We start from the raw sequence: 24625 nt of genomic DNA, 5'->3' as shown, positions 1-24625 counted from the left end.
AATGGCCCAATACCCATTATAATAGTTACATATTAAATCAATGTTCTCATGTCTAAAGGCAAAAATCAATAACAATAAGCCTAATATTAAATTTTTAACAAAAATCCACGTTTTATTTTTCCGTATTTTGTCACAAATTCTCATTTTCTTTTATTAATAACATATACCTACAATCTTCAAACACGATCTTAATCATGTTTTACAATATTTTGCTTGTTTTAAATGCGATGTAGTTACATAAGTGCTAGTGCTATAATTGCTCGGGCACATTTTTAATGCTAATCTTGTTGCTCTCTTGAAAAGGAAGTTGGGGGATTATTTGTAAGGAGTGTTAGAAACCAGAACCAATGATTTTCCGTAAAACCATTTATTTAAGTCCAATGCTTAATAATATAAAATACAGTACAAAGTTTCATGAACGTAAGGGTGCTTTAAACAATAAACTAGCGATAATTTTTGAAATAACGGCTCTTCACATGGGGTAACTTTTCAGACACTAGGGCCTTACAAATAAATGTTGTGATAATAGAGGAATAACGCAAATCTAACTGACATCTTTATAAGTTTGATCGTATAAAAACAGCGCATAACTTATTTTATGTCATGCCTGATGCCACAGTAATGTGTTTTATCCTTTTCGTTAAACGAAACTACGCCAACTTAGCGATAGCAAAACAGGTAGGTACCTAGGTACTCAAATCTGAGCACTCGTGCAATGCAAGCATGCAATAAAAACTTATAGACTCTTTGGGGCCTTGGGCATTATTGCCTGTACCTACCTGGGAAAAAAACCATTAAGCAACTTTAGAGAGATAATTACTTATTTCAAGAAGTGCACATCTTGAACTTCAATCAACACTTCCGTTTCGGATGCTTTTGTTAATCGTGATGTTTTTAACAACAGTTTTGATTCACTTCCTTCCTCGCAATACATGACACTAAAGACAGACAGTATAGATTATGTAAACAAAGTTTAATGAAAATAGATGTAATAAAATTAATGTATTCTTTACATGAATGTTGGTTTCGACTTTCGAGATATAAAAACTTGTCTTAAAGCTAAATTTTGTCACACATCTATAGCAAGCGCTCATGTCAAAGTAAAAAAAAACTGAATTACAGCCTTTGCGACTCTAAAGCTAGTAGCATAAGGTCAATTTTGCACGTATTAGGATATAGGTAAATTTGAAACTCTCGATATCGAAAATGACTGAATCGATAATCCAAAAAGTCTTCACGATTGCGATTGTGCAGAACTTATACAAAGCGAAAAACAAATTGTGATGTCACTTGCATGTGAACTGTAAGAAAGAAGGACACACAGGTCTCTTTTACGCTCGCATGGAATTAACCTCAGGTTGTTTACATAAATTATCTTTTTGTTGACCCTCGTTTTACGTAGGTACTACGATTTTTCACTTTCGTAATAACTTACTTCTACAAACTCTTTCGCGCGGGGCCCATAGCAATTGCAACTCTTTCGCGCGGGGCCCATAGCAATTGCTACTCTTGCTATGTGGTTAATCCGGCACTGGCCGTAAACCTGATACAGGTAAATTATAAAAATTGATCCACTAGGGCGACAACCACGCGACAACATACAACGGGGGGGCCGCAATCGTAGATTTTAGATAATACACTATGCATCTTTAAATTCTATCCAAACTACTACTACTACCTAATTTAGAAGACCACGACCTTCATTTATTTAATTCTATTCAGTCAGTTCTCAATCACCAATCATATAGTAAGAAAAAATAAAATAAAACATAATAAATATCTTGTCGATTTAGACACAGAACAATGTTTCAGAGCCGTCTACGATTCACTTCTACGATTAATATTAGGTATACGTTAATTCACGAAAGACAATCAATAAAACATGACAATTTATTTCTCGGAAACCTGACACTTACGAAGATTTGGACTTATAATTCGATCACTGAATGAAATACCTATTTGTAATGATGACCGTTGTAATGATTGAAGACAGGTGATAAGCTAGGCTCGAAATATTCAAAACCCTTTGTCAAGGGTAACTCTAGCCGCGCCAATAGTAGGTTGTTAAAAATCTCGCAGTTGTAAAAAAAAATATGAAACCAGTCTTACCTATATGATTTGACCCTGGAAAGCAGCTCATCAAATCAAGTGCTAGCATACGATTTCTAGATAAGCTGCAGTGATGACTGGTGTATTTGAGTCTATTAATATAACACAACGAATAGTACATATGTTGTCATTTATAAGTATTGCCCATTAAATAACACAAAAAAAAACATAAACTATGATAACAAAAAAAAGCAATAGACAGTCAATTAAAATTAAATATTGTTGCAGGTAAGAGAGAATAAGTATCGGTATTTGGATTTAAAGTTCCCAGTAGTTAATGAATTATTATTTGAAATTCGACGTTGGAATAAAATGTAAAACTATTGAGTATACAAAAAATCATTACAAATACGTAGTTTAAAAAACCATCAACCGACATAAATGACATCTCGAACTCTCAAACGCTTGAATTACTTATAGATTCCATTTGATTTACGACAATACACACAGCAGGGCTAGCACGGGCGGGAGATAAAAACGATATCCCCTGACAAGGGATATAATTAACGTGCCCACCTGCTAAATTACTGGCACATGTAATAGGGGAAGTTTACCCACGTTTATTAATACACCTATATATTTTTTGGATATTATTTCCACGTGTGCGCCAGTGCTCTGAAAGTTGTTAAAGCTGTGTGAGAAGTTAAATTTATATCCTTTCCCCGTCGTTATAATTGTCTCCTGCCCTGCTGGTGGTGCCAATTCGTCAGTAGGTAATCTTTAAACTTAATTGGCAAGTCTAAAAATAGTTCTCTCTCTTTCCACCGAGAAAATAGTGAAGAGGATAGCATAACTTTTAGACCTGTCAATTCAGAGAGATTCGTGTACATCAGAAGTGGCAACAATGTATCTAAGGATCCAGATTTGTTTAAAAATGGAATCACCTGGCTTTAATTTTTTTTTTAAATCACGCCAAACTAAATGTAGAAATCGGTGAACATACTCAAAAAATACAATTAAAAAAGTTAAAAGCTCAAAACTTAAACGATATGATCTAAATCAAAATTTGCCATATTATTGGCCTCTTCGGAATACGCAGCGAATCTCGAGTTGTCAAATTCCGCAGCATGCCTATTGGTCGTCAACAGACTGTGATTTGTTCCGCCAATCTGAGCTTTGCACTCCACACACCTGGATATTTCCATAGCTCCACCACACTGGCCTATACTGTAGTAATGGCCGTTGGGACATTTGAACCACTGTCCCGCCTTAGCGCCTATTGCTTTGATAATCAGCTGCCTTTCTGAATGTGTAACAACACCGCTTACTTTTATTGCAGTCTGAAGTTCATTCAGAGCCTCTGTGGATTTGTCATGTTCGTAAATGCTCCAGCTCAAAATTATTGTTTTAGCTGTGTTATAAGCCTCAATAACTTTAGGGACACTTTGGTTTGCAAGATACGCTTGGTGGCTAATTATTTTCGATAGGTTGACGATAGCATTCATTCGCTTCAACTCGTTTTTTATGTCCGCTTGCTGTTGTTGGCTTAACTTGTGTACATTCTGCGTAAGAGACTTGCATATAATTTCGTTTTGATACACCAGTTTTATTTGCAACTCCTTCGAAGTAACTGTTTTGTATTTTCTGTGAACATCAGAAAGCAGCTCCAATATGTTCAAATATGTAAAGTACATATCTAGCTGTAGCAACGAATGCTTTTTCTTTGACTTCACAACTAGTATTATCTGTTCGAACGCAAGTTTCCAATGCGAGTATATTGAATCTGTAATGAGAAGCAAAGTTGGACACAACTTAAAGAAACAGTGAGTTTCTCAGGCTTTATAAGTTCCTTACGGTAAGCTCATAAGGGAACAGTTCGTATTTATTTGCAATAGAGATGTTATAAATAAATGAATATACCGTTCAATAGATATATATAAAAACATAATATTAAAGACGAAAAAAAAAATTGGCAAAAAGAACAGACTTTGTAAAACTAAAATCCATTAAATAAATATTTTCTAGAACATTTTTAAATGGGTGCCAAGTAATTTTCTCCATCTACATTGACTATGTCTTGGTTTTTAGTTGTTCTACAAAGCCTTTTAGCCAAAGGTTTTCAATTATAACCAAGTTATAATAGCAAACAAATGATTACTGCTCATAACCATCTACAAAATGTTGCTTTTCCCGTCTTGTCTATAACGGTTGAGGAATTCACCATCAGCTCCTTTATTGTGACAAGCATAAATTGCTTACTGTATAGTATATACTATAATCGAAACGTCCTCTATTTAAGTAGGAGGTCCCGGGTTCGGTTCCTGGCAGGGGCAATTTGGAATTTGAATGTCTGAATTTTCTGTCTGATCTGGTGGGAGGCTTTGGCCGTGGCTAGTTACCACCCTACCGACAAAGACGTGCCGCTAAGCGATTTAGTGTTCCGGTGCGATGTCGCGTAGAAACCGATCAGGGGTATGACTTCCATGCTCCCTAACAGGTTAGACCTGGTGGTAAGTGATGATGCAGTCTAACAATTTTAGTCTGCATCAACCCTACCAGTCAAGTCATATTACAGTCAAGGGCTAATTTGTAGAGGAATAAAAAAAAAAGGTCAACCAATGTAGTACTTAATATTATTGTGTAGTTCGGGTGGCCATCCGTGATCTTTATCATCAGTTTCAGTTGACCATATGGTGCTTTTCGAACACAAATGCTCAACGAACGGTAAATACTCAAATCGCTACAGATGCCTATAATAGATAAATAGATCTTCACCAAATTAAAATGGGACCAACTCTGAGGTATGTCATACCATGAAATACCAAACAAAAAAAGAATCATCAAAATCGATGTAATATTGACAGAGTAATCGCGTAACAGTTAAAGTAACACTTGCTTCAACAGTGAAGGAAAACATCGTGAGGAAACCTGCACACCTGAGAGTTCTCCATAATGTTCTCACAGGCGTCTGAAGTATACCAATCCGCACTGGGCTAGCGTGTCGGGCTACGGCGTTAACCCCTTCATTGTAATTGGAGAACCGTGCCCTGCAGTGGGCCAGTAATGGATTGATATGACGAATCGCGTAACAAATAAACGAAATAAAAATATTAAAAACATAAAAGTCGAATTGAGAACCTTCCAACGTGAAAAAATTTGGAATGGTGAAAGAAATTCTTAGAATAACATTGAAAAAAATATTACAAATATTTTTTAAGAACGAGGTATAGGATCTGAAATGTTGTTACCTGTATAAATACTGTTGTGAATATTATGAAAGTTTGCAACTGCTTCGTTAAGCTCCCTTTTCCTTTCAATAATCCTTGCTTCATTGCCATAGACTCGTTCTTTGATGGGATTGATCTCCTTGGCCAATGTATTGTTAACGAGATCCTTGTAACGGGGAGTGTTTATGATAGATTTGCGGCAATATGGACAACGCCGGATTTCTACAAGATCGCTTTCGCCTTTCATAAGGTTCTCCATATTTTCGAATTCCATTACGTGACCACAATCTTCTAATACGATGAATCTGCAATATTTTTTTGAGTTCAGAGGGAGAAAGATACATCTTTCGTCTTACCTTAACATATTATATTATTTTATGCTTTGTGAAATTTAAGATATTAATATATGCCCTCTTCTTCGTCGTAAGAGGCGGCTAAGAGAATTTAACGGAGAACGGGCAGAAGCGTTCTCTGTGCTGCTACCACCATTCTATTGCGATCACCATTTCGTCTGCTCAGCGTGGTGATTATAGGCAAACCCCTCCCCTTCGGAGAGGGGACTTATATATTTGATAATGACGATGATACATTTTTGGTATTTATTTCCGGTTAAATAATAAAATACAAATAATTATGAAAATTAAGCGTAATTTGCTATACTCCACAAAAAGGTTAATTTTCATAATTATTTCTTCTATCCTATTGGATGCAGATGATTTTTCTGACATTGGTGTGTTCTTTGTATCTTCAGCAGGGCTAGCATAGGCAGGAGACGAATATTATCACCCCCTATTATATCTCCTGACAGGGGATATAATTATCGTGCCTACCTGCTTAAGCACGGGAACATGGAATAGGAGAAGTTTTTTATCCCCGTTTATTATCACACATATATTATTTTCACTTGTGCGCCAATGCTCTGAGAGTTGATAAAGCTGTGGGAGACAAATTTATATCCTTTCCCGGGGAGATAATTGTCCCCTGCCCATGCTAGCCATGCAGGGTTCGATCACCGGCAATTTTGGAAATTTATAATTTTCTCTGATCCGAATTTAAGCTGATCTGGTCAAGTGGGAAAGCTTCGGCCTACCCTAGCGACGCGACGTTCCGCGTAGAAACCAATTGAAGGTGCTTTACCCTCAAACAAGCTAGCCCGCAACAATCTTCGACTGCATCGTCACTTACCACTGTGACAGATTGCAGACGAAGGCTTATTTTAGTGGAATAAAAAAAGTTCACGGTTAATGCCGTCGTCGTCGCATTCATCTCCCGAGGAAGTCCGTGGAGAATTCATCTGGGCATCAAATAAGATTGCAGTCAAGGGATCACCTGTAGTGGAATAAATAAATAAAGAAAAACGTACAGCGCGTCGTCGTCGAATTCATCACCGAGGAAGTCCGTGGGGAATGTATCGGGGCGGCACTGCTTGCACACGTCGGGGCATCGCTCACCGCACAGGCCGCGGCACGGGTGCCCGCAGGGAAGTGTGCGTATGCACGCTAGCACGCAAGCTGCGCGCAAGCACACATCGCCACAGCGCCGCTTGCACGCGCTGTGCACACAAGCACGCCCGCACGGTTCCTGAAGTACCATCAGGACATGGTTCCAATAAATAAAACAAATATATTGCGACAATACACACATCGCCATTCGCCACCTAGCCTATAAGTAAGCGTAGCTTGTATAATGAAAATTAAGCTTAGTTTGCTATACTCCGCGAAAAGCAGGAGAATCTGTATGGTGTAATTAATCCACACCAAACAGATCCTCGGCAATGTACCCTCTACGCACTTTTCGCTCCGAAACCGGAGCATCCTCAGGAGGATGAAGGAATTATTAATTAAACCATACGGATTCTCCTGCTTTTCGCGGAGTATAGCAAATTAAGCTTAATTTTCATAATATATCATGGATTTCCGCAAAGTAACGCCTGATTCTATCCAATAGCGTAGCTTGTGCTTAGGTTAGGGTAACTAATGAATATTTAAAAAAAAATAATAAACATAAATACTTATAATATTCAGATAAACACCCAGAAACTGAAAATCATCCATGTTCATCGCACGAACATTGTTCCAGTTGCGGGAATCGAACCCACAGCCTTGGACAAAGAAAGCACTGTGTCCACTGCGCCACTCGGCCGCGATCCAATTCTCAGTTCCGTTTGCAATTTTTTTTTATGTAATAATTCACATACCAAACAGATGGCTCATCTGATGGTAAGTGAAAAATCATCGCCTATTCTTAAGAAGCAACACTTCGCATGACACGCAAGAACACGTCCTACAAATTGCCGGCCTTAGTGGTGCAACAGGGATACAGTAAATGCGAGGAGTACACGCAGGCCACAGAATAAAGGACTTCTCCTTTTTTTCACAACTCAATATGTTTTATTTTTTTTATTTCACTACAAGTTAGCCCTTGACTGCAATCTAACCTTCTGGTAAGTGATGATGCAGTCTAAGATGATAGAGGGCTAACCTGTTAGGGGTACCTATGGAAGTTACATTAAATCCATACACCTAATCGGTTTCCACGGGACATCGTACCGGAACGCTAAATGGTTTAGCGGCACGTCTTTATCGGTAGAGTGGCAACTAGCCACGGCGGAAGCCTCCCACCAGAACAGACCAGAGAAATATCAGAAATTTCCAAATTTCCTCTGCCGAGGATCGAATCCAGGTCCTCCCATATATTAATCCCAGATATCAAATGAAAGGGCAGTACTGGTAGAATAATGTACACTTTTTTTGAGAGGGAATGAGGAATATTCCCTTTTAATAGACAAATTTTAAAGTTTTAAATTTTAGATGTTATGTGAAAGATAATATCACCTGGCAAGGCACGCAGGGCGCGCCACAATCACGTCTACAGCGGGAGTGCTGGCACTTCACCTCGCAGGGTTTCCTGCACGGCGGGCACACCTGGTTGCAAGGCTCTGTACACCTGCATTATCATCATTAACATAAACTTGGAGAACTACAAGTGTTAAATCGCGGTACTACTTCGTTTACAGCGTCGACGCAATGTTGCCGGTTTTTACAGGATAAACTTGAGTAAGCATCATTAATAACATCATCATCATTTCAACCAATGCTGGTCGTCCACTGCTGGACATAGGTCTTTTGGAGGGAGTTCCACAATCCACGGTCCTGGGCCGCTTGCCTCAAGCGGCTCCCAGCGATTCGCCTGATGTCATCTGTCCACCGCGTTGGGGGCCGACCTACGCTGCGTTTACTGGTGCGGTCGCCATTCCAGCACCTTATGACCCCAATGTCTATCGGTTCTCCGAGTTATGTGCCCTGCCCATTGCCACTTCAGCTTCGCGACTCGCTGAGCTATCGGTAACTCTAGTTCTCCTACGGATCTCCTCATTTCTGATTTGATCACGTAGAGATACTCCTAGCATAGCTCTCTTCATCTTCCCGCTGAGTAACGTAAGTCATCACTGGCAAAACGCACTGTTCGAAGACTTCAAGCACTGAGGGATTTAAATGGGGAATAATTCTTTAACACTAAATCGCTTAACGGCACGTCTTTTTCAGTAGGGTGGTAACTAGCCATTCACCGCTGCGCCACGGAGGACGTCAAAAAAAAATATCCTTCTCAATATTATAATTGCGAAAGTTTGTATAGATGGATGGATGGATGGATGGATGTATGTTACTCTTTCACGCAAAAACTACTGAACCAATTCGACTGAATTTTGGAATGGTGATAGACTATACCCTGGTGTTTGTTAATCCAGGGCCATCAAGCTGTCTTTTATCCCGGGAAAGAGTACGGTTCCCACAGGATTCATAAAAAGCTAAACAACAGTAACAGAATAAATTTCATTGTCTGAAAGCTTCAAACTTGCGGTAATAGAAGCGTTTACGTTAATTTATAGTCGTAAAAATGTAATAGGCCCGTTTTGACATTTGTGCAAGACCATAGAATGTAACTTGGAACGATACTGAAAGAAACAATAAAATAAAAATCAATTATAGTGTTTTAAAAAATACGTATTATATTTGCGCGAACGAGTATTCTTTTTGCGCTTACTTTATAGTAGCATGCAATCTATAAATGTTGCGAAGCGTTTTTTCTAATACTAGTGTTGTAACCATTTTTTTACTGAATATCACAAGCTTCATACGATTCTAATCGAAATTAAATATTTTCTTTCTAATTTATTAATCTTTAATAAAAAGAATGAGCTTGGTTCTCAAAGCCGCAAATAATATTTTGAATTGACACTTTGTTCTGAATAATGGATCTGAGTTGATGTATCTGACCAAGCGGCACATGACTGAAGCGTCCCCCGTCCCAGTTTTTCGTTCCCCATCTTGTAAAGTTGACTGTGCGTTCGTTTAAGTTTGATATATATAATAATTTAAAATTAAATCATTTAAAATGCTACAGTATTACCTTCAGTAGAAAGGTACGTAATGAGAGATTTGATTATAACATAAAAGGAAACATTAAAAAATGTCAACCACTTAAATGATCTTGGGATAATACTAGATAATAACTTAAGTTTTATACCGCACATAGATAATTTTGTTTGTAAGTGTCTGAAATTACTAGGTTTTATTATTAGAAACACAAATCAGTTTAAAAAGTCTTTGACCAAGCTAGCACTGCACAATTCATTAATACGTAGCAGACTTGAATACTGCTCTATTGCATGGAATCCTTACTATCAAGTCCATAAGAATAGAATAGAGAATACAAAAGAAGTTTTTACGACACTTAGGCTACAAGGACAAAATATTGAATGAAGATTCTAGCTATAATGTTAAAATACCAATTAAATATTTATAAAACTCTTTCACTCACGAATCGGAGAAACATGATAGATCTTTGTTTCTTACATAAAATTATTAATGGTGGTATTGATTGTTCAAGTTTAGCCGACAGGGTAAGATTGGCAGTACCTAAGTATAATGCGAGATCTTATTTCAAGAATAAGCAAACTTTTAGGTCTACATTCACAAAAACTAATCTAGGCAGGTCCGCCCCGTTAAATAGAATTGTCTCAGCCTAAAATTGTGCATTTAAAAAAGCTGATTTAGATATTTTTCACAATTCCGCTCTGAGTTATAAGCGCTAAATTAAAAAACTGTTTGTTACGTAATCCTCTTTTATTTTTATTTTAATTGTAGTTTGTAGTACCTTTTGTATTTTTTTTTAATTTATCTCTTTAGTTTTAGGTTCTGTATATTGAAGAACGTCTATATTTCATGTTAGCCTGTAAGTGGGGTATAACAATGTAAAATTCAGAATATTACTGTTATGTTTATAATAATTTTCAGGCATCGTATATAACGTTGGCTTCCTAAATAAATAAATAAATATATTTTTTACTATTAGTAACTTTGGCTCTTCTATTTTGGACAATGATTTAAACATAGTAATTTGACTCGATTTTTGTGTATGTTTTTATATGGTAAGAATTCTGTTGCAACATGTTGAAAAGTGGACGTACAATTACGCCAGTCACGCGAATTGGTTGTGAAGTTAAAGGAATACTTTGAACGAATGAACACTTTACAATACATAATCATATCGATGAAGTACTGACACAAACTTGAATCGATTTATCGTGAGTTTCGAGTACCAAGTCGTATGGTTCCATAACTAGTTACGTCGCGATGACAAATGACAAAACGGGCCTATTACTTTTTTACGACTATAAAAGACAAAATCAACATACTGGTGTCCGCAGATGTTGGCCTGGTGGCAGGGCTTCGCGCAGGGCACGTGGAGGCGGCCCTGTTTACACCGTGCGCACGTACCCACGCACTCGTGATCGCAAGCCAGCGTCTTGCCGCACGGTTCCTTGCAATATTGCAGCAGCATTTCCGGTTGAATTCCAGCACCTTTGAATATACACACACCGGCATATTTAGCGGAACACAGAAAAAAGGTTTGATATCAGTATCATATAAGGTTGCTGGCTGGTTAATAGGTCATTTAATTTAAAAATAAATATTTTCAAATTAAGAAAACAACTGTACTTCACATTTTATGCAATTGCTTTAATTTTTTTTCAAATACACCTTATCTGGAGCGAACTTCGAGTATTTCTTACTTCTGAGTTTGATTTAAAATTTCATTGAAATACTGTTATTTGTTAGTTTTTTTTAATCACGTATCTTTCTGCAGTTGTTGACTGAATTATGCCTGAATTAGCCCCAACGGAGATTGCCAGGGCACTCGAAATACGAAGAAATGGTCAAACCTACAGAGTGATATCCAAAGATCTACGTCGACCAGTTTCAACGATCCATCGCAGTATCCAACGGTTCAGGGTGACCGGTACTTGTGTGAGAAGAGCGGGACAAGGCAGAAAAAGACGCACTTCGAGTAGGGATGATAGTTTCATTCGGCGGGGTGTAACCGTAAGTGAGCGTACGGTACGAAGAAGATTCGAAGAAGCTGGTTTGGGTTCATTTGTGCCCGCCAAGGCTCCTTGGCTCGAGGTAAATCATCGTAGAAACAGGTTAACTTTTGCTCAGGAACATCGACTTTGGAACGTAGACCAATGGAGGAAGGTATTGTTTAGTGATGGGTGCAGAATTCTTTTAAATCAAATTGACGGCAGGCAAAAAATATACAGACGCAAAGGAGAACGATAAATTCAGACAAATTTTGAAACTACAGTTGCATACGGTGGTGGGTCAATAATAGTTTGGGGGGCATTTGTTTGGGAGCTCGCACAGACTTGGTAGTGATTGACAGAGGGAGTCTGACTGCAGACCGCTATATCAGAGAAGTTTTAGAAGAAAATGTCGTACCGTTTGCCCCCATATATCAAAGACGATTTTGTTTCTATGCAGGATAATGCAAAATTGAGATATTTAATTCCCTGATAACGCAACTCTACGATACGCAAGCTCCGTTAAGTCCAATCAAGCTGAAACATCTACCGGCGCCTTGGTTATCGGAAGAGATAAAAATTTTAATGGACAAAAAGATCGTGGCGAAATATAAATACAAAACAAATAATACTGACGCTAACCGGGAAAAATATCATAAAGCACGGAATCGCTGTAATCATTGTGTAGGGATTCTCAACGACGCCATATTCATAAGTCTGTTGAAAGTGGTGACACTGCTAAAACCTGGAAGTTTCTTGAATCTTTTGGAGATGGTAATTCATCTCATAGATCTTCTATTAACGTTGATATAGAACTCCTAAATAAACATTTTTCTATTTCTGATACAATTAATAGTTTCGATAAAGAACGTACTCTTAGACAACTTTCTTCCTACTCAACTCCTAACTTTTTACCATTTACATTCGAGTCTTTTACTGAATGTGATGTTAAGAAGAGCATAATATCCATTGCATCGCATGCTGTTGGTGTAGATAGCATTACCCGTAATATGATCATTCCAATTCTTGACGTTGTTTATCCTATTCTAACCCATATCTTAAACTCTTCCATTCTCTGTAGCAAATTCCCTGAAAAATGGAAGATTATTCCTCTACCTAAAAAAAAAACAACCCTTCATCGTTTTCTGATTTTCGCCCCATTTCTATCAAAAGTTCTTAATAAGAATAACCTTCTCAGTTCTTTGCGATCCGGCTTTCGTCCTGGTCATAGTACGGCTACTGCTCTAGCTAAAGTAACTGATGATATTCGATGGGCGATGGATAACAAGCAGCTAACAATTCTTATTCTGCTTGACTTTAGCAATGCCTTTAATACAGTTGACTTTGACATCTTGCTTAGTCTTTTACGCTCTATTAACATATCTCCATGAGTAATAGACTGGTTTCGGAGTTACCTCAATGGCCGTCGACAGCGCATTCAGATTGACGAGTACTTTTCGTCTTGGTGTGATGTTACGGCTGGGGTACCTCAGGGTGGCGTGTTATCTCCTTTACTTTCTTCTATTTTTATTAACTCTATTACTCAAAACATCTCTTCTCTCTATCACATGTATGCAGATGATATCCAAATATATCGCTCATCTACCCTTCAAAATCTTGGTTCTGCTGTTGCAGCTATAAATAATGATATGGCTGCAATTTCTGAGTGGAGCAGGCAATATGGGCTAAAGGTCAATCCTGCAAAATCAAAAGCTATCGTTATTGGTAGCTCAGGAATGATCGCGAGGGTTGATTGGCTGAGCATTCCTTCTGTTATTTATAATGGCATCGCTTTTCCTTTTTGTGACTCTGTTAAAGATCTTGGTGTATACCTCGACCGGGAATTGTCATGGACAGTGCATGTCAAAGAGCTGAGTCAGAAAGTGTTTGTGACGATGAGCTTGCGAAGGCTGCAATCATTTCTTCCAATTCCGACCAAAGTTATGCTAGCACATTCTCTCCTTCTATCTATTCTCGACTATGCGGATGCAAGCTTTCTTAATCTGACCGAGGATCAGCTTAATAAACTTGAGCGTCTTCAAAATCTTGCTATTCGGTTCATATTTGGCCTTCGCAAATATGACCATGTTTCCGAATTTCGACAAAAACTCAAGTGGCTTCCTATTCATCGTCGCCGGGATATGCATGTACTTTCACTTCTGTACTGTGTGTTATTTCATCTAAAAACTCCCTCGTATTTAAAAGAGAAGTTCACTTTTCTTGGTGAGCAATCTGATTTAAGATCGTGCCGTGCGCTGACGCTGTGTATGCCTTATCATAGAACAAAACTTTATAAGCGTTCGTTTAGCGTACGAGCTGTGGAATTGTGGAATGCGCTTCCATTGAGCATACGACGATCCAAATCACTGGCGATATTTGAAAGAGCAGTTAATGCCTATTATATTGTTAACGACTATTAATAGTATATACTTACTCATTTATTGTATGTTAAAGTATTTAAATATGTTAGTGTTGTTATTATATATATTAGTTTATTTTTATATTTATTTATTAATTATATTATTTACTTTTTATCTATTTGTGTACACTAGTTTATGTATTAGCATGTAGGTATTTTAATATTTGTACCACCAGCAGTCTATTCTCCTCTTCTTTTTTTTTTTCCTAATTCGAAGGTTGCCTGGCAGAGATCGCTATTAAGCGATAAGGCCGCCTTTTGTATTACTACTTCTTTCGATATGTTTCTGTTTTTGTTATATTTTAAATATGTTAATAATGTTGTGTTAAATAATAATGTTCGGCCGCTTACCGCTATTTGCATCTCAATCTCACGTAGGGTAGAACCCCACGCGAGATTGAGATGGAAATATCAGGAGTATTAGGATAAATGTAATGTTTATTTTTTCTGCAAAAATAAGATCAGTAATATAGTTTCATCGAGTTTAAAATCACGCTTCTAAAGAAGATTCACTTGAAAAGAAACTTACTTGATGAGGCGGCGTAAACACTGCAGGGTAGTTGTACTTTGTGTCCACAAGGCGATGCGAAGTATCTTGGCATTAGTTCTTTGCACATATCAGGTTTGCAGACATCGCTGCAGCTTCCCAAACATCGGTGGCCGCAGGTCAGAGTGCGTTCGCACAGTTTCTTACAAAATGCGCGGACTGGCTCCAATCCACACTCGAGCGAAATTTCATGGTTACATTCCGGGATCTTCTTCTTCACCTAAATAATTGATCAATTGATCAATTCATCATCATAACTTCAACCGATTGTCCTCTGCTGGATATAGCGCTTTTGCAGGGAGTTCCAAAATCCCCGGTCCTGGGCCGCTTGTTTCCAGCGGCTTCCAGCTGTTCGTTTGACGTTGTCTGTCCACATCTTTGAGGTTTGACCAACGCTGCGTTTACCGGTATGGGGTCGCCTTTTTAGCACTTTGCAACCCCAACGTCCATCAATTCTCTGAGCTATGTGCCCCGCCTATTGCCACTCCAGCTTAGCGACTCGCTGAGCTATGTCAGTAATTCTTTTATGGATCTCCTCAATTCTGATTTGATAGTAGACGTAGAGATTATATTGATTAATTAAATGTATTAAATTCCCATTGCTTTCTTATGAGACCCATAGTTAGCATCCAGGTTTCTTTCCATATGCCATATGTCTTCGCTCAGGGTCACTCAGTGGGCGATGAAGAGATCTATGTTTGGAGTATCTCTACGTGGTGAAATCAGAAATGAGGAGATCCATAGAACAACTAGAGTTACCGATATAACTCAAAAAGTTGCGAAGCTGATGTGGCAGTTGGCGGGCCACGTAGCTCGGTGGACCGATGGACGTTGGGGTCCCAAGGTGCTCGAATAGCGACCCCTACGCGGTGCACGGATGACATCAAGCGAGTCGCTGAACCCAAACGGCACAAGGTAATTGGAACTCCCTGTGTAAAACAAATTTGTTAGCATGATAAGGATGATAATGAATTCCCGCTGACCCACGCATATCTATAGTTTAAGCTTAAGGAATGTTGAATGGTTGCTGGTCGGAGTGTTCACGAACCGGGGATTAAGTAAATATCAATCGTGTTACTTGAAACTGAAAGGCCACATCACTTCGTAAACGTGTCCATGGAATCAGTGTAATCAGAAATTTGTCTCTTTTGTCAGGAGACAAAAAGCATTTTAGAAGGAGTTTACTAATTGAGAACAACTCGATATTTAAAGATTTTAAACTAAGATTTTCTTGGTAGATCAATATTTCTTAAATATAGTTGAACGGATAAATACAACGATAATATTTTGGGATTTGTCGATATTTCGACCAAGTTGCATGGATCGTGTTTCCGTCGTGGCCACGATCTATCATCACGATCACTATATTTAAGTCATCTATTTTTCTTTGATACTTTTTTGGTACTTGCCTGGCTGTCCCTTTTTTTGCCTCCATAATATAACTTACTTATTTCATAATAATAACCAGCGACCCATTTGTATGGGTACAATGTAGATACGTATGTGTGTCAGTTTGGAGTGATTACTTAATAATAAAATTTGTGGTAAAAAAATTACATAAGCAGCGTTTGCAATGTAATCGCACATATACATGTTAGTTACGTCGTTCTCTCATTGCAAAACTTATAATTATATATATTTAATTATATAAATACATGTTTACCAAATATAAACCTTCCTCTTGAATCACTATCTATAGCTGACTGAGTTGTAACTGTCTGAAAATTACATCAGAATCCGTTGTGTAGTTTAAAAGATCAAAGCGTACAAACAGCGGGGGCGACTTTGTTTTAACCATGTAAAGACTAAATAAAATAAATATATGATTGTCTCACTATTTGTTTGCAGTCTGTTCGGCACGGTTCAGAGCACTTCTTTTGGCAGAAGTGTCCGCAAGGTAGTACGCGCGCACACTTTTTAAGACATGGCTTTTCATCAGGAGTCTTTGAGCAGGCGACCCGTTCCTTGTGTTTGCAGGCTTTCCTTTTTTTCATTACCTGTTAAAATTATATATGTGTATATATAATATATATATATGTTTCAATACATATATCTATTTATTGCTTTATACACAATATTTATAAAAATAAGTTTCTATCTAATAGTATACTTATTTTTATGTAAGTTTATTCTATGTTTTTTGTATCTATTGACTTGTACACCAACCACTATTAGTTGCCTGAAAGAGATCCCTATCAGTGATAAGGCTGCCATTGCATTCTGATTTAGTTTATTTTTAACCGTAATTTTAAGAAAATAATTAAAAAAAAAAATTTAACATCACGGTGAATTTTCCGTCTAATGTAGTTTGCTATTTACTGTAGGATCACGTATTAAAATATATTTTTTATAGTTTTATTATCTATGCTCTAGTTGCGTATGGAAATTAGGGATGTTACGGGCACGTTAAAGCCGTTGGTCATGTCATTACTAACATGTGATACTAATGGTTAAAGCTCGCCAAAACCATTAGAGCTTGGTGGGTCATTGCTCTATTTCCCTAGTGCGATGTGAAGAGGTGGTAAGAATTTTAAAGGGTGTGGAAAAGATTAGTTAACTTGTACTTATGCACATTATTTTTAAAGTCACTTTTTCCAACTAAACTAAACATAAAAGTTTTATTAACTTTAATAAAATAAAAACCTAAGTAGTAAAAAAATTACTATGTAATTTGTGTATGAAATTTCATATTTTAATTTTGTTCAAATATTCATCAGCTTAATAATAATAATGAAGTCAGTTTTATATTACATTTCGAAATCCTTTAATACATACTTCAACATTGCATTCGTCGCAATCCTCATGGCACCTCTTAACACACTGATGGTCTCCGCGATCGCCTTCGAACTCCATAGTGCATCCTTTCTTAGCCTTGGCGCAGGGCTTATGGCATAAGTACTGAAACACGATTAATTTTTTTATACGAGGCTATGTTATTTTCTTATAAGTCAATAAGATCCAGTAGATATATCTACTGGATTCAGAAAGAAATGGGAAATCCGAAGAAGACCAATATTTATATAAAAACCTTATTTCATTTTGAATAATTAAGCGGTGGGCAGTAACATTGCTTTCTGACCCTGTGGATTCGATTTCCACAAATGGAAAATGTTGGTGTGATGAACATGAATGTTTTTCAGTGTCCGGGCGTTTATCTGTATATCGTAAGTGTTCATGCGTATTATTCATAAATATTCATTAGTTTTCTTAGTACCTATAACCAGGGTTGATATGATTTAAATCGTATCCAAATTAATCAATCAATAACTTTTTTTACTGCTACCTTTCACAGAAATATTATTCGATTAACAAGGCATACAAAAAACTTCGAAATTAAAAAAAAAAAAAAGATGAGAATCTAAAAATTCACATTAATATAATTTAAATCAAATTAACCCGACTTCTTTAAAATAATCATGATTTTGTCAACCCCGCCCATAACAAAAGGGTGTATTCATATATTATTTTTTGAAATAATCGTAGCTGATTACCACTTTAAGGGTTGTAATAGCGTACTGAGGAGTCGGGGCAAGCGTAAAAGTTCGTGAGAAGAGCCCCAGGGCTCCACGACGACGGGGCGAAAAGGGGACGTTGATCAGAGAGTTCCTCCTGCGAGGACTCTGACTACGACTCAGCTTGACGTTTCGGACTGGTTTAGTCTGAATACCACCGTGATCGTGGTAATGGCCTAAGTCCGGATTACGTGTGTGTGTGTGTTTGTGATATCTCAGAACAACCTTGGGCCATACTAAAACAGTTTAAAACAGTCTTCATAAAACCAAACACTGGCCACTGCAGAGCATCTCATCTCAAGCCCGTCCACTACACTAATTTAGTGCCCGGTACACTTCACACTCTGTGCCCTTCAAACATTATAAAGGACTATTAGGCATGAACTTTCCCCACGATGTTTTCCTTTAACGTTAAATAAAAGTTAGAAGAGTTGGAGGTGCGTGCGGGGCATCGCCCCCGAAAGGAAGGCCGGAGTGTTAACTCTCTCCGCTACATATTCTTTTTTTAAATTAAGATGTACCTCGATAGTTTCGATAGTGAAATAAACATTTATATGAATGTAATGTGTGTGCATTCTGTCGTCGCCAGTAGTTTGTTTATATGTTTAATTATAGTAAAACAACTTGTTATGACCCACAATTCTAGCTGATAAATTATCCCTTTTCTTATTCTTATTAGTAGCTGTTGCCCACGTTCTTCGACCGCGTTTATTACGGTTTTTGAAATTCCGTGGGAACCGTTTGTTTTCTTGAGATAAAAAGTAGCCTACATTACTCTCTGTTCCATCAACTAAGATATTCCGAAAAATCAAATTGATTGGTTTGCTTACTAAGGTTAAAGGAAGGACTAACAAACCACTTTCACTTCACTTTCGGATTTATAACATTAGTAAAGATCTTCCCTACATGTAACTAAATAGGCAATACAATGAGTTTTACCCTTTCGTGATCCGGGTCATCCTTAACGTGGCAACTGCGTGTACATACGTGCCCGCACTTATCCACTCTGTACTCACAGGGTACGGGACACTTTACCATCTCGGTCTTCATATAACACGACTTCTTCACCTGTAAATTAAGGAATTAATACATCTTTATTATCCATTAGCGGTCTTTTTTTTATACTAGATAGACTTGCGCTTGACAGCTATCATGCCTTACGTAAAGCAATGACGCGGTCTAAATTGGGGCGCGCTTGCATAGCAAATGCCTATTTACTCTTGCCTTGAAGGCAATTCAAGTTGTATGAATAAGAGAAGCACCAGAGCGTTCCAAATTTTAGCAGTCCATATCAGGAACGTAGATGAAAAGCGCTTCGTGCGTGTTGCCTGTATGTCAGCAACATAAGGATGCCACCGTTTACGGCGTCTTGCTGTTCTGTGGAAGGATGGTGCCGGAGGAACAAGATTATGAAGTTCCTGAGCAATTTAACAAATTTCAGGATTTTCTCGGGTCTGGTGGCAGGCTTTTGCCGCGGCTATTTACCACCCTAGCGATCAAGATGTACCACCTAGCCTTCCAGCGTTCCGATTAGGGTGTCCCAGCTGCCCCTAATATAGGTCATACAATTATATTAGGTATGTACACGAACTGTATTTACCTCATGACCGCAGTTTGGCAACTTGACAGGGACCACTGTCAAGCATTTTACTTCAGGGTCGTTAGGGTCCAAGTGACATGGCACTAACATATCGTGGCCGCATGGCAATTTTTTTTTAAGCCTAATTTGGCATGGTTTGCACTTTTCCATGCACTTCAAAGGACATACATGATTCAGTTCGCAAATAATTCTGTAAATAAAATATATTTTATAGACAGCAACCTGCATGGGCAGAAGACAGCATTGGCGCACAATGGAAATAATATCCAAAAAATATAAGTGTAATTATGAACGGGTAACAATTGATAAAAACCTTGATAAAATTTATACTTAAACCCCAAAAAAACGACGGTAATGCAAAAGTAAAGTATTTGGATGTGTTCGTTAAGTAGCTAACGAACTAACTTTAATATTTAAAATTTACTTTTAGTTGTAAATACAAAAAATGTTTTTAGCTCATTTAATTGATATCTTTGAGATGTCTGTTAAAAAGTTCAAAGTTTGTAATAAACCTAAGCTTATAGAAAAGTCCTATTATAATGTATAGTATAAAGCACTACGTAATCGTTGAAAAAGCTTGTGTGAATTATTATTGCACTAACGAGGTTGCTCTTCTAATAATTTTAAATTACAATGTGAGATGGTGAAAAACACCCTGCTAAGTTTGTTGTGGGCTTCTACTAAGACCGTTTGAATACTCGTAGCGTTAGTTTTAAGTTTACGAATATGGTTATCGCCATCATCTCACTACTAAATAACACATTCTCATGTACGCATCAAAAGTGCCTATAAGGTACCTATGGGCCCACTTGAATAAAGATATTCATGACTTTCGACTTTGACTTTACAAAACGAAATTTGAAACGAACAACACGTGAAAACGGGGTTTTTTTACACAAATTTACGTGTTACGTGACAACAATTCAATACTTATTTTTTTGAAAGTTAATACGAACTGGTATAGAAGAATCACTATTGAAAGAAAACTGCGAAATTTTCGTTTCGATCATGAAATACAGGTTTTTACCCCTACATTTTGTTTCCTGTCAGGTTATATAACCGTAGCATATAATTTGTGTCTATGCTAGCGGTGCTGGCACATCAGAAATCGCGACCTTCACAGGGACGTAAAAATAGAATTCGTCCATGAGACAATAAAAAATTATGCCGCAGCGCACGACCAGACTCACAAAAATGACAATCATGATGCATCAAAGCTTTTCGGTAACAATTATCTAGTGAGAAAGCTAAAAAAAAGGCAAAAGCCTTTCGGATAAATCGGATAACAAAGTACATATAACCTGGAAAATTGTTAATAATGAAACTAGGAAAGCAAGTTTTTTGTGATTTATCCAAAGCATTCCGACTGTGTTGATCATAATACTTTCTTAATTTGGTTGCCTTTTATCTCAGTGACAGAACCCAAAGGGTATGCGTCAAAGACATAAAGTCGCAGACGTTGTATAAGTCAATGGGTGTGCCACAGGTTTCAATTTTGGGTCCCTTTCTATTTTTGGTGTATTTAAATTTTTTAAACTGATAGAGGTAGAGATAACTCTGACGATGTAAGCCGTGCTATGTCGTAAGTGTCGCGCTGGTTTACTGTCAATAATTTACTTTAATATAAAAAAAAATATTAATATGTCAATATTGTCAAGATTGTGTTAATATGTCATAATTTACTTTTATATAAAAAAAAATAAGTGTGTGGAATTTATTTTACCAAATGGAAAGAAAATTTAATAAAAATATAATAATAAATGAAGAATAACCTAAAATGGAGGATTCCTTAGTTTTTCTGGGCATGACCTTAGACTGTAAGCTTCAATGAGGTACCTATATAGATACACTAGCAGGTAAACTAAGCTTGGCTGCCTACACGGTCGGAAAAATTTGACACATTTCTTAAGTAGAAACTGCAAGACTTGTTTACTTTGCATACTTTCATAGTAGTCTTACGAAATCTTATTACGGGTCAAAACGGCTGATATTGAAATTATATTCATATTGCAGAAAATAGCTGTACGGTCAGTATAAAAAATTAAATCACGTGAATCCCTCCGTAAAAAATTTTAGGAAATAGGTATAATTAGGGTATCCTCACAATATATTTATAACAATATAGTATTTGTAAGACAAAACAATACTCTTTATAAACGAAAAGTGGATGGAAACAACCGCCTTACGCGAAATGGAAATAAGTTAGTGACACCTGCATATCGTTTGCTAAAGGTGCCGAAGTCATTTGTGGGAATGAGTATATGCTTTTACAATATTATGATTCCCAAGATAATTTTGGACCTGTCAATGCATAAGTTTAAACAATGTGTTAAAACACATTTAATAAATCATGGTTACTATACGATTGATGAATTTCTTAACGAAAAGGCTGCTTGGAAGCAGGCTCCGCTCTCATAACTCACAAGATAGAAAATAAAAAAAATTGTAAACTGTAAAATGATGTTGAAAAAGAGGAATCAGTTTCTTGCCGGAATATGCATTCAACGGGTGGTAGAGTCACTACAAACAGATTGACTTGACGTTTCAAAAGTGCTTATAAACTGGGCCTACTTGAAATAATTTAATATTGAATTTTTACGTAATAAGATCAAGTGAGCAAAGTGAACTGTAAACAGAGTTTTTATGCGGCTAAAAATAATACGAATTTACATAAATAAAAATGTAATTTGGACCTTCTTAATTATCATAAATGAACGTCTAATTCGATCAAATTATTCTCAGTTCATGATGTGATGATCCACAGACAATGAGTTTTGTTTTAGATACAAAAATATTCTATCTATGTCGTATGGAACGCAGATGCAATTATTATTACAGTATCGGATTCCTCGACGCGCTAGCTTACAGCTCGCGCACTAGACTGTAAAATGCAATGTATGATTGCATAATGAAGGTACTATTAATTCATTGCAGTAATAATCGACTACTACTGTACAAGTAATAAACAAAATTAAAAAAAAACTATTATTCCCTTAAAATGAGGTTACGTCCCCGCGCGCAAACTTTGACATATTTAAATGACTGTTTAAAATTTATGTAGGTACAATTACAGCACTAGTATGTTTGAAGCCAAATTATGTTCCATTTAATTTGTATTTAAAAACTCGTTATTATGTATCATTCTAAGCACCAGAGTAAATAAAAATTAAAATAATAATCTTTGGTTCAAGAATAGCCCATAGTTATATAATTACATAAAAAATTACAAAATTAAAACAAAAAAAAATTACATTAATTACTTAACAATTTACAATAACAAATTAAAATGCAATAGTAATCAGTTTTTTTTAAATACCAAAGATGATCTTTATCCGGACCGGAAAAATTGCAAGCAAAATAATCTATTCATTTGAAATTTCATTTAATTACCTTTCACATTTAAGTATGCACTTAGTCTCTTTATGTCCTCGATCGTATCCGTGACACATAAGCGGGCAGGAGTGAAGACAGGGTAGATTGTAGTTACATTTCAGGAGACAACCTCCTTCAGGCACTTTACTATAATCCAACGGAGATGAAATCTACAACAAAGCATCAGATTCGCTGTCATTATTTGCTGTGGATTCAGTTTATTTATTTGGTAAACACATTGGTAGGTGCTTCTTAATATTAAATAGGTAAGTTCGTGACACTATTAATTTATCTCGACGCGTAATTTCTCAGTTTGAATGTGAATATGGGTAGAGGTCACTACCCAAAGAAGTCTTACCAATTTGATGTCTAATTCGTTGTAGGTATTACAAAGCATTTTTGTCAAAATGTTCGTGATTACAGGGAGTGTATGTGCCTTAACTGTGCTCTATAATTAATCTGTAAAATTCAAAATACCCACACAACTTACTATTACCGCGGGTCAAATGTACTTTCTTTATTAAATAATCTCAAACAAACTGTATACCAATGTAGAGGAGATTGATATGATGATGATGATTCAGTGTACACATACTTACCTAACATCATGTCAGTAGGTATACAGGGTGAAATAAAAACAAATACCAGAATGCTCTCGGCTTGTAGTTGTTTACATTAAAACTAACAGCTGGTTCTACTACTTTTTGTTTAACTCTATAGTTTATGAAATTTTATAAATAAATATACGACAATATACATATTGCTTGTGTTATGGGTACTAAGATATTTTAAAATATTTTTATGAATAACATACATAAATACCTATAATATACTTGTAAGCACCCTATGAAAATAATTCATGTTCATCACACTAACATTTTCCAGTTGTGGCAATCGAACCCACGGCCTTGGACTCAGAAAGCAGGGTCGCTGCCCGCTGCACCAATCGACCGTCAATATTTTACATACATATTTATTGTATATTTTATATTGATACTCTACTTGTTACTACACTATATGTCGACAACAGCGCGCGTACCACGACTCGATCGATATCGATATTATGTGCGACATAAATTGTCGCAGATATAAGTAGTATTTTTAGTTAATAGTAAATTTTAAATGATATTTTTTGATTTGCATGAAGCCCCATTTCAGCTATTTTGAAGATAGCCAAAAAAACCGGAAAGACGTGTGGTTCAGGCAATTTAAATAAATAAAATTGTGAAAAAATATTTCTTTCTGTAAAAATGTCGGTTAACCGATAATCATATATATATATATATATATATATATATATATTTTAATAGAATAAAAACAAGTTTCACAAAGTAATTTGTTATTTTCCACGAGTACTTACGACAGATACTTCATTCTTATGATTTTCACACACAAGTCGTAAGCTTGTACCGAGCGATCCGAAGCCTTCTAATGTGGCAGCAATTTTCGTCCAAAGTGGTGAATTGCTTTTCAGAATTTCGATGTTTCCAAATATGTAAAATCCTGAAAGCAATAACCGTATTTTGATTACGTGG

The 24625-nt window shown here is 36.7% G+C and overlaps 1 protein-coding gene across 1 annotated transcript in view; it reads right to left on the bottom strand.

Moving 5' to 3' along the window:
• Window positions 1-409: 409 nt before the first annotated feature.
• LOC120628967 (NFX1-type zinc finger-containing protein 1-like) overlaps window positions 410-24625 on the bottom strand; it is a 48633-nt gene continuing 24417 nt past the window's right edge. Inside the window, exons 16-27 of the mRNA XM_039897672.1 lie at window positions 24451-24593; window positions 23109-23260; window positions 19719-19908; window positions 19058-19186; window positions 17382-17504; window positions 16442-16603; window positions 14589-14826; window positions 10975-11140; window positions 8111-8222; window positions 6640-6857; window positions 5298-5581; window positions 410-3832 (exon numbers count right to left, since the gene is read on the bottom strand). Coding sequence (XP_039753606.1) covers window positions 3090-3832; window positions 5298-5581; window positions 6640-6857; window positions 8111-8222; window positions 10975-11140; window positions 14589-14826; window positions 16442-16603; window positions 17382-17504; window positions 19058-19186; window positions 19719-19908; window positions 23109-23260; window positions 24451-24593 — 2660 coding nt within the window. The 3' untranslated portion in view covers window positions 410-3089. The remainder of the gene's footprint in view (window positions 3833-5297; window positions 5582-6639; window positions 6858-8110; window positions 8223-10974; window positions 11141-14588; window positions 14827-16441; window positions 16604-17381; window positions 17505-19057; window positions 19187-19718; window positions 19909-23108; window positions 23261-24450; window positions 24594-24625) is intronic.

Source organism: Pararge aegeria, chromosome 13 (genome assembly GCF_905163445.1).
Source record: "Pararge aegeria chromosome 13, ilParAegt1.1, whole genome shotgun sequence".
In the NCBI taxonomy this organism is placed as follows: domain Eukaryota; kingdom Metazoa; phylum Arthropoda; class Insecta; order Lepidoptera; family Nymphalidae; genus Pararge; species Pararge aegeria.
The sequence above is the reverse complement of the archived record's forward strand: the minus strand, read 5'-3'. Positions and strand labels throughout refer to the sequence as shown.